At 35.4% G+C, this 17,550-nt stretch overlaps 1 protein-coding gene across 2 annotated transcripts in view; it reads left to right on the top strand.

Annotated features, from left to right (window-relative positions):
• The window catches only part of DSTN (destrin, actin depolymerizing factor), a 30,771-nt gene extending 16,544 nt beyond the window's left edge, over window positions 1-14,227 (top strand). For both annotated transcript variants that reach the window (XM_031951075.1, XM_031951074.1), the window contains 3 exons: window positions 5,602-5,909; window positions 10,317-10,393; window positions 12,948-14,227. In XM_031951075.1, the coding sequence (XP_031806935.1) occupies window positions 5,602-5,909; window positions 10,317-10,393; window positions 12,948-13,057 (495 nt within the window). In that variant the 3' untranslated portion in view covers window positions 13,058-14,227. The remainder of the gene's footprint in view (window positions 1-5,601; window positions 5,910-10,316; window positions 10,394-12,947) is intronic.
• The last annotated feature ends 3,323 nt before the right edge of the window (window positions 14,228-17,550 follow it).

Genomic DNA, 17,550 nt, shown 5'->3' with positions numbered 1-17,550 from the left:
TAATTTTTTTTTAAAGTATGAATCAATTTATAATGAAGGGGTATTGTAATATAGTAAGTAGATAGAATTTCAGAGTCAGGAAGAGTCATATCCTATCATTGATAACTCTGTTAGCATGGGCAGATCACATAATCTTTACTTCAGTTTCCTCATCTGTAAAAAGGGATAATAGTAGCATCTACTTCCAAAGGTTGTTGTGAGGATCAAATGAGATAATAATTATAAAGTCCGTAGTACGGTACCTAGCACATACTAAACACTATATAAATATATTTTGAAATTAGAAATGCCTAGCATGTGAATATCATGTATGTGATTATATTTTTTTTTCAGATTGTAAAATTGGGACCAGTACAATTTAAAATTTTTAGTATATTAGGTAACAAAACTCTTATATAAGTGCAAAATTAAAAATTATGTAAGTGGAATTGTTGCTTAAGAGGTGTCAATAATTTCTTGCAGTAAGCATAGTGGCAGTAGTGGAACAGGTTTGAAATTCAATTCAACAAGACTTTTTAAGTTCTTAGCCACTGTAAGGCACTAGTCTAGCGTGCTAACTAGGTATACCTGCAATGAACCAGAAGTAATCTATTCCTCCTTATATTCTTTGTGCCACTTAAATTAAAAAAAAAAAAAATCTCGCGTGTACTTAAAAGTACTCTTATTTTGCATTTCACCTCTGGTAGGAAAGACTCATAGAAGGCCAAAACCAGTGTCCTCAGTACTTTGTAAATGTTAAAGTGCTATATGAATTGTTTATATCAGTCAGTATTTTAGATATATTTTCATTGAACGTAATGCATATGCATAATAAAAATGCCTTATTTTGACTGAGTATTTCAGTGTATAGTTCAACTTGATGATAGTTTTAACTAGAAAAATTGTATGTGCTACTACCCTGGGTTTAGACATTCTAGAAGCTCTGTAAAAATATCAGAAATTTGAGTTCATTGAAAATGACTTTAAAAGGAGGCCAAAAGTTTATAGAATTCTTATCTGCTCATCTAGAATAATGCTAGAAAGTAAACATTTGGCAAGAACTTGTTGAATGTGATTGCCAGTAACAGAAAAGGTATTCTGTTTAAAATGGTTATACACAGACCTTTTCAATAGGCACTGCCATTCGTCCCAATCATTCAGATTATCTTCACCCTATATATCAAATCAGTTGCCAGATGTTACTATTGACAATATTTCATGGCATCTCTGTATTTAGCCCCTTATTTCTGCATGTACAAGTGGTACCTCATTGTCTACTTCTCGATTACTAGCATTGCTTCCTAAGTGGTCTACTTATTTCTCCCTACTCCATCTTTCACATCTGCTAAATTATCATCCTTAAGTGCAGATCTGACCTTATCACTTTTCTATTCAGTAAATTCCAGTAGCTCCTTATGGCTTTATCAAATTAGATGAAATATAAAAGCCTTTATTTGATTTTAATCCCCTTTTCAACCTGGTTCCATATATATATATATATAGTCATAGTTCAGCCAAACGACTCTGCTCTCATATGGCTCTCTCATTTCCTTTGCACTGGCCATCCCCCATCTAGAAAGAATTCCCTCCTTACTCTTTGAAGCTTAGCACTACCATACCAGCTTATACACAGAACTTCCCTAGTCTTCTCTTCCCCAATAGAATATTAGTTCTTTGGAGAATAGAAAAATGTTTCAAGAGATTGTTTCATGTCTTTTTTTTTTTCTGACAATTGGGGTTAAGTGACTTGCCCAGGGTTAACACAGCTCATTTGTCATTTTTTAATCCCCAACATCTAGCATGTTGTAATTAACTATTTAGAATATTTACTGATTGATGTGAATATTCTCCATTCACAAAAGCTCCTAAGTATGTATATTTTATATTTTAAAGTCTTTTTTTTTTTTTTACCCTTCTGATGCTTCTGGCATAATTGCTCGAATCTTCCCTGACTTACATTTAATTTCATTTGGTTCTTTCTGCTTTTAAATTATTTTCCTCCCTTTGCTCTTTTTACTGGTCTATAGAAAGGATGCTGGGTTTGAAGATGGAGGGCCAGAGTTTGAATCCTAGCTCTGCCTTTATAGCTTTTGACTAGCCATTTAACCTCTGAAATGCAATTTCCTCATTTGGAAAAAAAAATGAAAGGGGATTGGACTAGATGACTCCTAAGGTCCCTCCCAACTTTAAAAGTTTAATATTGTAAGACAAATAACCTTAAAGCTAAATCTCTACAATTCTCTAAGTGCCAAATTGCCATGTGTATGGCTTTTTTGAGGGGAGGCGGCAAACTATGAGTACCTTTTATTAAAATTGGCATGTAGGCCTTTTATAAAATACTGTAGTATAGTTAGTATTAGAAATAAAAAGGATTTGGGGGAATAATGTAATCTAACCCCTACCTTAATCAAAATATTTATTTTATAAGTAAAGAAGCTCAGATCTAAGTTGTTTTTTATTTTTTCCCAAAAATCACAGAGGTGGTGACATTTAATTCTCATCTATTTTGATTTTGCCTATTTGTAATTCTTCCTCCCCCCCCCCCCTTTTTAGTAGGTGATAGTATTATAGTGTGATAGTAAAATGGAGCACTTAAAATTGATAGTTACTACAAATATAAAATAAAATGTAATTCTTTATGAAACAATGAGCCTACTAATATTTATCCATTTGGTTTTTCCTGTGTGGATAATAAACTCTAAATCTTGATTGATAGTGAATTTCTCTATAGGAGACTGAGCAGTGTTCTAGAATTCCGTCTCTTCAAGGCAGTATCATTTGTAAATAAGAATATCTTCAGTATCTCACCTTCTGTAGGGAATCCTTTGTTTTTGGCCTCAACTGTGGTCAACACTTAGTATAAGAATACATCATCCTATTTCAGAAAGGCCTGGAGAGACTTACACGAACTGATGCTAAGTGAAATGAGCAGGACCAGGAGATCATTATATACTTCAACAACAATACTAGATGATGACCAGTCCTGATGGATCAGGCCATCCTCAGCAACGAGATCAACCAAATCATTTCTAATGGAGCAGTAATGAACTGAACTAGCTATACCCAGAAAAAGAACTCTGGGAGATGACTAAAAACCATTACATTGAATTCCCAGTCCCTATATTTATGCACACCTGCATCTTTGATTTCCTTCACAAGCTAATTGTACAATAATTCAAAGTCTGATTCTTTTTGTACAGCAAAATAATGTTTTGGTCATGTATACTTATTGTGTATCTAAGTTATATTTTAATATATTTAACATCTACTGGTCATCCTGCCATTTAGGGGAGGGGGTGGGGGGGTAAGAGGTGAAAAATTGGAACAAGAGGTTTGGCAATTGTTAATGCTGTAAAGTTACCCATGTATATATCCTGTAAATTAAAGGCTATTAAATAAAAAATAAAAAAAAAAAAAAAAAAAAAAAAGAAGAATACATCATCCTTTCTTTTGACCCTTAATATTAATCATCAGAGGGTTATGGGACCAGTTATCTGTTACATCTTTTAAAGGAATCTTCTTTGATTTGCATTTGCAAATTTTAGTTGAAAGGGATTTTTCAGGGATCAAATGCTTTTTCAATAATCAGCAAACATTTACCTTCCACATATTTGAAGACAGCTATCTCTAAAGCCATCCCTTATTTAAGGTTAAACTTTTCCTTCTGACATTGGGTTTTTGATTCATTTCTCTTTCTGATCATTTTTGTTTAGATACCTCCTAGCTTATTTGTATCTGTTTTAAGAGATAATGTCAGATTATAGTGTGAGCCAGGGAAAGGTAAATTCTTGTGAGTTAGATACTGTTCTTCTATTATTGCAAAGTAATAATACAATTACATTACATGATCCTTTTTCAAAGCCAGATTTCCCCCATTTTATTCGTATACCTGCTATTTAATTCAAGCTTCTTAGTACCTCTTGCCCGAACTATTACAATTGATCTTATTAATAACGTCTCCCTTCTGAAATCTCTTTTACAGTGTATTCTCTACACAACTTTCACATATGACCACATCATTCCCCTGTTCTGTAAACTGCAGTGGCTCCCAATTATTTTCTACAATCAAATGCAAACTTCTCTGATAGTGGTACTTAAAACCCTTTACATCCTGGCTACAATCTACTTTTTCTGGCTTTATTAATCCTCTTCCTGCGTCTATTTGTATGCATTTCAAAATGGTATATTTTGACATAGCAAAAATAATGTAATTTTTTTTTTAAACCTATTAGAGACTAATCATGATCTTTGCAGTGAATGCATTCCAGGACTTGTCTATAAAATTGGTCATATTTTTATTGTGTGTATGATTTTATAATAAAAGTTGGAAATATATTCCACTTTTAGTTAGGGAGAGATAGATAAAACCAGCCTTTTGGTTTTATTGTAGCATACCCCTTCACAATTTTTACTGTGTATAGAAATTGCTGACTGTCTTTGAGAACCCAGAAGTTACAGAGAGGTTCAGGCAGCTAGATGGTTCAGCTTGTAATGAGGAAAATTTGAGTTCAAATTAGACCTTAGACACTTAACTAGTTGTGTGATTCTAGGCAAGTCACTTAACCCATATTTGGTTTAGTTTTTCATATCTAAAAATGGGATACAGAAGGATATAATAAGCCACTCTAATCATCTTTGCCAAGAAAATCCCATGAACTTTTGTCCACTGAGTCATATAGAGTTGGCTATGACTTAACAACTGAACAACAGTCTTGATTTCTTCCTGTAAAGAGTTATTTAACACATAGCTTATTTCATCCTAAAAATTATTTCATCATCAGGGTTCATGTTATACCAAATGAGTTCTCAAAGTTAAACAATAACATATGTCTGATTTGCTTATGATGGTACATACCTGTGTAGTCTTCCTATTTATTTTGATTTTCCTCTTAGAATTTTACTGCCTTCATTGTTGCCAAAGATTTTGGCTTATATTTGAAGGGAAATGTGTCTATTGAAATTCATAATATAGAACAGCCCCACTTTGGAAACAAGTGTGTTCTTAAAAGTTCTCTAATTAAATAGGGAAATTGGCTCCAGAGTGATGATTTTATCAGCCATTATAACTTTGTTTGGAAGTGCTTTTTTTCTATAGAAATTCTATTACACACATTGGTTAGGCTCCCATACTAGCCCACAAAATCTTGTTTAACTCAGAACATAGCTGAGAATCTAATTATAATTTATGTCATTGTTTCTATGGACAAATGCATTCCATGGTGAGAAGAGAATGTAGTGGCTGGAAAATGTTGATGTTCCCAGGCGCTGCCATGCCAGCTGCCTAACTTTTGATGAAAAGGGAATAAAGCAACAGCAGGAACATTTCTTTCCATCACAGCAACTAATGGTTTCCTGCTGCACTGTGAGAAGAAAAGGAGAAAACTTTGGAAATACTTCTTTGCTCTACCTTAGGTCCAAGTGTCCAAGGGAAAGAGTACCAAGGAGCTCAGGGCATACACAGTAAATTAGACAGCCTGGAAGTGGGATTTGCAAGTCAGGTGGTTGCAATTTAGGGAATATAAGTAGATCCCATTTTCTGTTATTGTTATTAGGCAATGTTAAATGTCTTAATTATTTGCAAAAGACTGAAGGGAACTTTGTCTTTTGTGTCTATGGTAACAGGCCTCAGGAGTGCAAGTAGCTGATGAAGTATGCCGCATTTTCTATGATATGAAGGTTCGGAAATGTTCCACACCAGAAGAAATCAAGAAAAGAAAGAAGGCAGTTATCTTTTGTCTCAGTGCTGACAAAAAATGCATCATTGTGGAAGAAGGCAAAGAAATCTTAGTGGGAGATGTTGGTGTAACCATTACTGATCCTTTCAAGCATTTTGTGGGAATGCTTCCTGAAAAGGATTGTCGTTATGCTTTATATGATGCAAGCTTTGAAACAAAGGAATCAAGAAAAGAAGAGTTGATGTTTTTTCTATGGTAAGCATCGCCAAAATATGGAACTCAACTGATTTGAGATGGTAATATTTTCTTATGAAACCACTTTTAGAATTGCATTCTAGGATTAAAAGACTTTCTTAATTTTAGTAGTTAGAGCCGATTATAATCTGGAAATGCTTAATTTTGATTGCACAATTTAACATCACTCATCATCTCTTTAAGATTGTACCTAACTTGTATGAGTAACCATTTAGAAATTTGGGTAAGTTCTATATAACTCCTGTACTTAGTAATTATAAGCTAAAATCTTGCTTTTCCCATGAAATATCTTCTGGGATAAGCAAAAGGAAAGTAGTAGTTTGTTCACATTTGCAGCTCCTTTTCCATTCTATCCTGTCTCAGAAATGCACGTGGAGATTAATTTTTTTGTATCTTTTTTTTGCATTTGAGAGTTACAATTTATTGTAAAATAAATTACAACATTTATTCATTAGGCACAGTTCCACTCGATTATCTTTCTGTAGTATTGAAATGACCCAGGATTTTTGGAAGTTATACCATTGGAAAGCATCTCTGACACATAATTTCAAGATCCAAAGACTGACTATAGGTTCAGCAATAGACTGTATATTTATGTCTTGAGGACCAATCTAGCTAAATTTTAGAGCCTAATTGTGAGGTTAGTTTCAGGATAATTTTTTTTTTTTTCTTTAGCCATGACAGCTCTCTTAGAGACCTACCAAGTTTTAAATGGACTGTGATCTCTATCATTGTAGAGAATATGAATTATAACTATTAATTCACATGTGTAGGACATTGAAACTTGACTCTGTATTCATTATTCCACCTTCTTTCACAAATTGTAACTGATTTGGTTGGTTCCTGGAAATTTGTAAGAGCAGGCTCAATCAACTCTCCAGTTTTAGACTGTATCTGTATAATCCTAAGCAGGTCCCCTAACATTTCTGGTCCTAGATTTTTCTCATCTTTAAAACAAGGGGATTTGATGAGATGACCTCTCAAGGTCTGTTCTATTCCCTTTCTGCATTCTGTGATACTAAACTTAACAAATCAAAAAAATTGCATATTCACACTCACACCCACACCTTTTTTTTTTTTTTTATAACTGTTAGTTTATTTGTAGAGTTAAAAATAATACAAGTACTGCCTTTTAAAATTTAAGAGTTCACCACTAGATTCAGTTTAGTATTTATTTCTAGAAAATCCCAAGTTTAAAAATATTGTTGCCACTAAAAATCAAAGGCAAGATCATAAAATCATAGATATAGAGTTGGAAGGGACCTCAGGAGATCATGGAGTCAGAAGATTTTAACCTAGGATCTGTGAACTTATTTTAAAAAATATTTTGATGATTACATTTCATTATAATTGGTTTCCTTTTAGTCCTATGCATTTATTTTATGCATTTAACAAATTATTGGGTCCACAGTCTTAAGACTTCCAAAGGGGCTACTACATGACAAAAAAGTTTTAAAGCTCCTAATCTGATCCAATTCCTTCATAGGTGAATATTATAGATAAATAACTAAGATTTCTCAAGAGATTGAATTGCCCAAGGTCCCATAGCTAATAAATGGCAGAGTTAGGATTAGAACAAGGTTCTTTGACTCCAAATGTAGTGTATTTTCAACTGTGCTTCTTTTGGGATGTGTAAAATGCCTGGTAAGTAAGGAAGAAAAGAGACTTTCTGTGATCCCTTTAGTAATGTGCCCTTGGGGTGGTTAAAGATGGACAGTGAGGATTCCTGTAAAGGGCTGAAATTCTTAAAAGGTGTGCTTAAATCAGCCAACCCGAGCACTTAAGGCTAATTACCTATTGGACAATAAGCATATGTTTGGAATTTCTCTTCTCTCAGTTAATACTGGCTCTAGGTTTGGGATTAAGAGAATTGTAGGTAAGGATTGAGGGGGGTAGAGTGAGAGAGGCAGAGTACTTCACTTGGCCACAGGGAGGAGAAAAGTGTGGAGATTCTGTATTCTAAAATCAAGGGAGGGATCCTTGGCAAAACTCCTGGCAGTTTTGTCCATCCCCTTCACTTCTCCCCCTAAAGACCAAGGACTTTTGCTTATCCTGCCTCTGGCTGATCTTGAAGCCTCCAGGGAGCTAGCTTGGACTTTACAAATTCCTACTTGAAAAGGGAAAATACTGTTATACAACCCCACCCCCATTATGGTGGGGAAAGAGACTGACCTATGATAATGATGGTCATAGACTGAGTAGTAATGTGTTGTGGTATAGATAGAAAGCATCCTTAGACTCAGATCTGTCATACATTGATTGTGTGATTCTGGATAAGGCACCTGTCCTGTCAGTTTTTCAGGCAACTATCTAAGTTGCAGAATGCTGATCTGTATTGATAGAAGAAATTTTCTTATCAGATATACTTAGAACATTCTCCAGAGGAGCACATAATAACCTTAGAAAATCATACATATTAACATGATTTATGTTCTACTGTATTATTTTGTTAAATATTTGCCAGTCATGTACTCTAGTACTCAGAAGTATGGAGTGATTTAACACTTCTGCCTTGCATTATTGAAATCAGAAATTCAAAACAAGAGTCTCCCAGAAATTAATTTTGTAACTTTACATCTTCAGGTTGGTGCAAATCAGTATCATTAATGGTTCATTTCTGCTGTATTAAAATGGTGCTTCTCAATGTAGCCTCATTATATATGTAGCACTTTATTCTAAAAATAAATCCACTGCAATGATTTCTTTGAGAATAATACAGTATTAGCAAAAAGTGAAATGGTGACAGAAAGGTAGCAGGAAAAAATCAAGGGGCAGCTTTGTTTTCTCAGATATCACATTGAAAGAAATAGTTTATTGACACATTCTGGAAACAAGAATTTGAAAATTATAGATTTGAATTCAAATCTAATAAAATTGATAAACAGGTTTTTGATAGTCTTTGTTTTTGAAAATATCCAAAATGTGCCTAAGATAGGATTGTATTGCTACTACTGCCTTTAACTTTAATCTGTTCTAATTAATAAAGTGACATGATTTTTGTCAGTGATGTTATAATATTTCAGTATGGACTCCCGACATCTTTAACTATTAATCTTCTCTAAGGTTTTCCATCAGGTTAGAATATATTTCACCATGAGTTCAAAGAAAGCATAATTTTTGTGTCCTAGTAATCATATCACAGTATAATACATATATGCTATATTTCGGTTAAAGGGGGAAAATGATCTATCCATAGCAGATGCCTCTATGAGCTCCTCATGGACAGTATTCTAGTCTTATTCCTGTATCCTGCAACTTGACAATGGATAATAGTTGGAACCCCAAATCTAATGGTTAAATGTTAGCCAAGTCAAGGAAAACTAGGGCTACTATCCTTAAGAGAAGCAGAAAATTTAGGTTTTATGAATATGTCTTTTAAGGGGAGAGAGGGAGCATAGATTAAGAGTACTGATTGTGAAATCAAGAGGACCTGAGTTCAAATCTGGTCTCAGATGCTTTATACTTGCTAGCTTCATGATCCTGAGCAAATCACTAAACCCCAGTTGCCTTTCTACTCCTCTCTTCCTTTCCTTGCACAAAAGGTATCTGTAAATAACAAAATCAGATTCTGATCTCATTTCATTTCAGTGCTTAAATCAGTAAACAAGATAATTAGATAAAAGATTCCCTCTTCTGGCAACATAACACTATCACATATATTCCTTAGGTATACTCTTCTCTGAAAGTTAGGGGTGAAATGTGTGCATATAGGCTTGTTTGTTTTTTTTGTTTGGTTGGGTTTTTTTTGTTTGTTTGTTTTTGTTTTGTTTTGTTTTTTTTGCTTGATCATTATTGATAGTTGACAAAATGTTTAGAAAATAGCCTAAGAATGCTTAAGAAGTGTTAACACTGCTTAACTGTTTTCTTTGATTGTAGTAATAGCAGCATTGGTATGGGGGTAGACTTAAAACTTGGAAAGCTGTGAGACAGGTAGGATTAGGTTGAGGAGGGGAAAAGTTTGAATTGACAACTTGTAAATGGACAATTGTTGTTGAATATAGCTTATAAAAGGAATCATTGTGATTTGCTGTCTCATGTTTTTATTCTTATTTTGCATATCTTAGAATGTACAGATTTCCTTTCCAGCTCTGACATTACAATCCATAAATTTGTCTCAGCTATTCTGAGTGACATCTCCCATTTCCTACCTCCCCCATAGCTGCCTGTGAAAAATCCCTCCTTTCCTCTAGTTTAGGGGTCATGTTTATAAAATTTTCCCTGCACCAACCTGAAATCCAACTCACTCAAGTCTCAGCAATTTTTGTAGTTGACATTGATGCTTATGCCATAGGTACATATATATATGACTTAATATTCCTGTTAGATTGTAGGAACCTTGAATGAAGGAATGTCATCTTAATGTTGAATTCAGTCATTACTTAGCATGTTTTTGGTATCTTTTTGCAGGGCACCAGAACTAGCGCCTCTCAAAAGTAAAATGATCTATGCAAGCTCCAAGGATGCAATCAAAAAGAAATTTCCAGGTATGAATTAACTTCCCGATACATTCAGTCATGGTAACAGTGGGTAGAAGAAAAAAGGCAGGCTTGAAGTGAAGAAAAACTTTCTCATAATTTGAAACCTACAGTGAAATGGGCTACCTTGGGCTGAAGCAAATTCTGCCTTAGAACTAAAAAAGGAAAAGCTGAAAATGATATTAAGTAGATAGTCCCTTTCCACTCAAATTCTATGGGAAGTTCCCCAAAGACTATCATTCCCCACCCCCTTTTTTGGAAGTGCAGAGTTGTATTTCTGGAGGCTTCTTGTCCAAAAGAGATGTTATGAGATGTTTCCTTTGTTTCAAAAGTTAAAATAGAGAATGAGTTCAGAGGTGGAAGCATCCTCTTAGCACAGTTTGATGCCATATGCTGGTTGTGCCTCCTACTTAATTTTTTTGGCTATGTATTTCATTTTAGCTCTGTTTTAATTGATTAGTTATCAATTCTTATGTTTTTATATCTTTTTGTTAATAAACTACATTGACTTAGAACTTAATTGAAGTTTTTCAAAAAGAACTTTGCACAAATAGAATAGTATGTTCTGACTTTGGAACAAAGGGGACTTGAGTTCTATGATTTTTAGATAATTTAAGCCAACAAGTTGTATAAATGGGAAGGGAGTGTACAGCTTACGTGGCCTATTTCTGTTTCTGCAAGAATAGGGAAAAGGGGTCCCAATAATATTACACCCAGAAATCTTTAATGTTGAAACATGGTTTTGTGCCTCAGGACAAAGAGGTTGGTGATCTATGGATATGATGGGATAAGGTATATAATTAGTTGTCTTTTAAATTTTTTAAGCCTTATTTAGGAGGCTATCATAAAGGAAAGAAATTAACTTTGTTATATTTTGCCTTAGAGCAGTGGGTAGAAGTTGCAAATAAGTATGTTTAGGCTTGATATCTTCCCAGACAGAAAGACTTCCTAAGAGGTAGAATTATCCTAGAGTAGAAATGAACTGCCTCTGAAGGGACTGGATTCTTTTATTAGCAGTCTTAAGCAAAGTCTTGATAACCATTTTCTGTGCTAGTTGTAGAAAAGATGGCTTTTGCATATGATTGAATTATGTTTTCTGTTTTTTCTTCCAACTTGGGGGGGAAAAATCACAGAAAAAAATTAGGAAATTATCTAACTTGATTCAATGCTTACTTTATGTCTCTACAACATCTCAATGAAAATAATTGTCATATAAGTACTTTTTGTCTTAGTTATAAGGGGAACAGATAGGTTTTCACAAGCAATATTCTATGACAGATCATATCTTTTCAATCAGTAATTTAGCATGTACAATGTGGCCTAAGCACTGTATTAGATATTGAGGTTTTCCTTCATAATGTTAAAATTATACAAGATTCCTTTTATAAATGGGAACTTGAGTATATGACCTGATTATTAATATCAAAATAAGTTGTAAAAGAGGGAAATATATACTCACCAAAGGCATTTGCATGGGACATGTCCATTGTAGTCCAAATGGTGGAAGGGGAATTTTCTCTTGTGAAGGCTTATAGATGCATTTGTTTGTGAATAATATAGTATTGATTGACAGTGAGCCCTTTAATATTTCAGAGTTTTCTAAAAGAATTTAGGTAAATTGTACACATAAGGAAAAAAACCAAGCATGAAAATTGTAATCAGGAAGATCTGAGTTCAAATTCAGCTGCAGCCAGCAACTTAATAACTGTATGACCTGGGCAAGTTACTTACTTAATCTCTATTTGCCTTAATTTTTGCCAAGAAAATCCTTCAATAGAATCCATGAGGTCACTTATAATTGGATACAATTGAGCAACAAGGAAAAGAATGAATCATCTCTGAGAAGTTATCAGGTGCTTTTCAGGAAGAACATCTAAGTTCTTTCCTGAAATTAAGAGCCATCTTATCTTTTAAAATTTCAGTATACTTCTAGTGATGCTGTTTATCTATGAATCATGAGAGAATTGAATAGTGATTCATCTAAATGCCAATGGAGAGATGCATAGCCAAGATAAATAAACTGCAGTGTGTTATCCACAAAGAATTATACAAGGATATAAAAATAAAAAAAATGTCATAGGGAAGATATATGACCAAAAGAGAGAAGTGGGTCAGTTACAGCAAAAATGAGGAATATCCAGTTGGTAGTTTACATGCTTCAGTAATATCAGCATAGTGTAAGTTGTAGTGGTGGTGGTGGTAATAACTGGTATATTATAACACAATCTTGTCACAATTATGTACCACAATTTTAGTCATTCATTGAAAAGCTGTAATATTATTAGAACAATTTTATGCTGATTATATAATATGGGAATGTGATTTGAATGAGAAAACAGATTGTGCAGAATAATTTTAGCTGTTAAATTTCTATAAATAACTGGTTTTTAGAATAAGGAAAATTTCTAACTTAGTGTCTCAATTAAAATTGGTATTTTATTAATGCTCCAAACCAAAGTTGCCAGAGCATCCTCACATTTATCTCAAATCTAACAATAAGATTGTGACTGTAATCATATACTGCTTCATTAAGTGAATTGTGTGTTTTCCCCCCCTCCTACAGGCATTAAACATGAATGTCAAGCAAATGGACCAGAAGATCTCAACCGGGCTTGTATTGCTGAGAAACTAGGAGGGTCCTTAATTGTAGCTTTTGAAGGATGTCCTGTGTAGATGATTATTCAGTGCCACAAATTGAAAAGCTTCCATGTTTAATGTATCTTCTTGCTAAATATGTAAAACAAATATACTTTAGGCCAGGGTTTCACTGAGGGGGAGCTGTCTTGTTTTAGATTAAACTAGATACTATATAAACCTGTACAAAATAACCCTAAATAAATCTAAAATCTAAAGTTTCATTGGTTGTAAATTAAATTTTTGCTGTCTGACAGTCTATTTGGCAACTTTGCTTTAAATTTTGTTAAGCTCAGGGTTTTTAATTACACAATTAAAACAAAAAAAGTGGCCATAAGGATAGATTGGAGAATTAATAGGCATTTTTGTAACTTCTAGGTTACTGTTTCTCCTTTAATTATCATATTGTTTATAATCTGATGGCAATTTAGGCCCATTTAAAAAAAGAAAATTCTTCCTTGAGCTAAATAGAAACTAGCTTTAAAGGTTTGAATGAAGGAAAGCATTTCTCCTCAAAAATTCTAAAACCAATACTAATCCACTAAATACAGTAGTAAGTCGAGTCAGGCTGTCTTCACTTTAACAGTAAACGTGTCATAAAGACTGCCTTAAAAGTGCATACACAAGTAGTAAAAGCTAATCTTTCAAAGCACTATTTAAAGCACATAGAACACAGGAAGCAACTCCTCAAACCTATTGTAAAGCTCTTCTATTCACTGGCTGTGAGACTTTGTTCTAATGAAATAACCTCTCATTCTGGAAATTACAATGTGTTCTGGAGTGATTGTGGAATACCTTTTATGTTGCACCAAATTATGACACAAAACAAATTTTATCTGCAGTAACTTGGCTTGTCAACAAAAACTTCAAAACATTGTGTTGACAAGCCAGGGGGCTTGTGATATCTTGAATCGTGTATCTTTCAGAACTATCCTGCTTCTAGTACTGTAAGCTATGGAAGATCATTAAGCAGATGTTTACTTTGGGACATGGGGAGACTTCTTAATTTCCTATAGAGATGTATTGATTGTATGTGAAATGGGTAACAGGTATGAAACATAATACTCACTTTAATCATCTACTTTATGAAAGCTTTCAGTGATTGTCTTAACACCATGGGCATAACACTTTTGAACAGTGTAGAGATGCACAAACAAATCTAGAGGTAGCAGATTGGCTTTATTTAATAAAGGAAGCATTTTTAACTAGTCTCCTGTGTGATTTATTCATGTGTTCGTACAGGTCAAAGGACTTAACCTATTTCCAGGTTTGTTGTGAAGACCAATTGAGATTTTATATATATATATAGTACTTTGCAGACTTTAAAATACCAAATAAATGTTATCTTTTCTTATTGCTCACTCTTTCTGAGATATGAAATGTTTTACAATTTTACTAGAATACTTCAATGTAAGAAAATCTTAATGTATAAGACATTGTGCAAAATAAGTCTTGCTTCAAGTATTTTGCTGGGAAGGATATCATGTATAAATAGATTAACAAATACAAGAAAATTGAAGATGGAAAAAAAATGCCCACTTGGGGACATTAGCCATAATGGCATAATGAAATAATTTTTCATAAGGGGTGCACTGAGCTGAGCTTGGAAAGGAAGGAAGGTAGGAATTATAAAGAATTGAGAGGTAAGAAGGGAAAACATTTGTTAGGATGACAGCCTCGACAAAAACATGGAGATGGAGATGGGCTATTTATTGAATTTGAACAGACAACTAGTTTTTTAAGTTTATTTAGAATAATGAAAGGGGAAGGTCTGGAAAGTTAGATGAAAGTCAAATTGTAAAGGGTTTTGGATGCCAATAAGGTTTGTACTTTATTCTGAGGCATTAGATTTTGGAGGAGAGTAATGTGATCACAGGATGCATTCTGAGGTGATTGTCTTAATATTAAAGAGGCTGGCTGGGTTGGAGAGGGGGGGGGGAAGACTAGAAGGAAGGGGATAAATTAGGCTATTGCATTCTATAAGTAATGATGTCCTGAACTAAGGTGTCTATAAGAGTCCAAAAAAAGGATGAATTTAAGATGGGGCTGTTTTCACAAGATTTGGCAACTGGATATTTTTGACCAACGTGGAAGAGGAAAGTGTCAAGTTAGGAATAGTGGGTTTATATAAGGGGTGGTGGAGTTCAGTTTGTAGTATGCTATGCCCTGGAGGTGATAGGAAGGTAGAACTTCAGAGAGTACTGGACTATGTGAAACCTGGAATTAAAAAGAAATAAGGGCTGGCTAGGGAGATAAGGGGATTCATCTGCATAGAGAGAATTGAGCCAGCAGAAGCTGATGAGATAGCCAGGTCTTTTCTAAGCTTTGATACATTGGTAGTAATGGGATCTAAGTGACTTGGCAGTCAGAGCAGCAGGATTCCACCCCAGGGGAAAGGGGGTGTCCCAAGTTGTGACTGGTAGGCAGAAGATACAGAGAGGGCAAGCAAGATGAAGCCTGAGGGAAGAGCACTGGGTGTCATAATGACTGTCCTGGAGAGAGTACTGTCCCAGTGGATTCTTGCAAGAGGTTAAAGGGGGGAGGGGGGGTGTCATGGACTCTAGCTGTGGTGGTTTGGCTTGAAGGGAAACAGAACAGCTGATGGCCTGAGGAAGGGCCAGTGATGGTAGAAACCAGAACAGACACATTCAAGAGAGACCTTGATAGTGGGGCCCTTGGGGAATGGGATGGGAGACTGGTATTGGACTCCAAAAGAGAAGAGCTGCCTCTTCACTGAAGAGATCGTTCTGCCACCGTAAAGTGCATCAGGAGCTCAGAAGAGCTCTCAACCCCATAGGCACATGGAGGAAACGGTAGAAGCTTGAATTTGGGATTATTTGCCATGGAGATTGTGACAGGCCCCAGTTGGGATTAGATAGCGCGTTGGAGGTGGACCGAGTGCTTGTAGTGTTGGCTTTGTGTAGTAGGCCAGGGAGGAAAGAGGGATGGAGGAGGGAGTCCAGAATTGGTTTGTGTTCATCTGTTTGGGAGCTGTCCTGGCTACCTTTGGAAAGAAAAGTTACCTCGGGAGGATTGGTCATGAGAGCTACTCATAAGATGGTCAAGCAAGCTGCCTCAGTCAGGAGATGTCTGATGAAGTCATAGACAAAGTATTAAAACCTAACTTTTGTAATTGCTCTTTTCAGAAGGGATAATGTCCTGAATTTTTTTTATTTTAATGAAAAATCAATATACTAGAGGTAGAATGACGGGTTGGGACAGAGGGCAAATTAGTGTCTGAGTGGCATCGTGGGCTAACCATTGAAGAACGAGTTCAGTTTGCACTTCAGACTAGTGTCGACCCTGTGCAGGACATTGAACCTGACTCAGTTTCTTCAACTGTAAAACGGGGCTAATAATAGCACCCATTTCCCAGCATGGTTGTGAGGATGTCATGATGTACATATAGAGTGCTTTTTTGCAAACTTTAAAAGACTTGTTCTCATAACAAGGGAGTCTAGTCTTTGTCATCTGGAAGTTTTGAGGAAGCATTAGGCTTGATGTGAGAATATGAATGGGAATGCAGACAGCACCAGCAAGAAATTCTAGTAACCATTTATTAGATGGCAATTCTGCAAAAAACCCTGGACCCACTGGTGGCTTTGGTGGCAGGGAGTGCCGGAGCTTTAGGACGGCTCCATCCCAGCTCCGGCTCCTGGACATTTGGGGAAGGGGTGGCTGTAGAGAAAGTGTATCTGCCCCTGGCTGTTTTAAGGGCTTTGCAGGAGTTTAATCCTGTGAGGTTCCCATTATCCCCATTTTGTAGTTATGGAAACATGCAGAGGTAGTGACTCATTTGGTGGCCATGGCCAGTGTCTGGGGAAGCACTCGAACTTGAGTCTTCCCTGAATTGCTTGGCACTGTACTGAGGGAGGACTGCAACTAGCCAGCACAGAGGAGCAAGTATTAAGTGGCAGGAACAGCACCCTCATGGCGGTGGGGGAAGGTTTTCAAGGACAAAGATGTCACATTTAATGATGTTGGCACATGGGAAACAAAAGAGTTTGGTTCAGTGTGAAAAAATAAATGGGGATGCAGACAGCACCAGCAAGACAATTGTAGTAGCCATGTATTAGATGGCAACTCCAGGTTTGGGTCCAGGGTTATTTGCAAATTCCACTTAAGTTAGTATCACAGGAGGGGCATTTGTGAGCGAGTTCTGGTCTCATGGCTGTTCCTTAGCACTTTGGGCAAGTTGGAAACAATGAATTTTTCATTTTTTCGTTTCCAAAATGAAGCAGTTGAATTAAATGGGTTTACTAAGTAGAATGAGGGGAATTGTTCCCTTTAGGGTCATCATTTTGTGGTATAAGCTTGTACCATATTGGTCTTTAAAATTCAAGCTGTGCAGGTCAGTGTAAGAAAGTCTATGTGAATAGTGAAGCACATCAAAAAGAAATGCCATTAAATATACAATTCCTTTCCTTCTAGATTTAAGGGTTCCCTTGCAGTTCATTGCTCAACTATAGTGCAGATGGCAGAAAAACAGTATTGAATGAAGCCTGATGAAGAATGGGAGCTGAAGGTTAAAA

The sequence above is a fragment of the Sarcophilus harrisii genome, chromosome 2 (genome assembly GCF_902635505.1).
Source record: "Sarcophilus harrisii chromosome 2, mSarHar1.11, whole genome shotgun sequence".
In the NCBI taxonomy this organism is placed as follows: domain Eukaryota; kingdom Metazoa; phylum Chordata; class Mammalia; order Dasyuromorphia; family Dasyuridae; genus Sarcophilus; species Sarcophilus harrisii.
The sequence above is the reverse complement of the archived record's forward strand: the minus strand, read 5'-3'. Positions and strand labels throughout refer to the sequence as shown.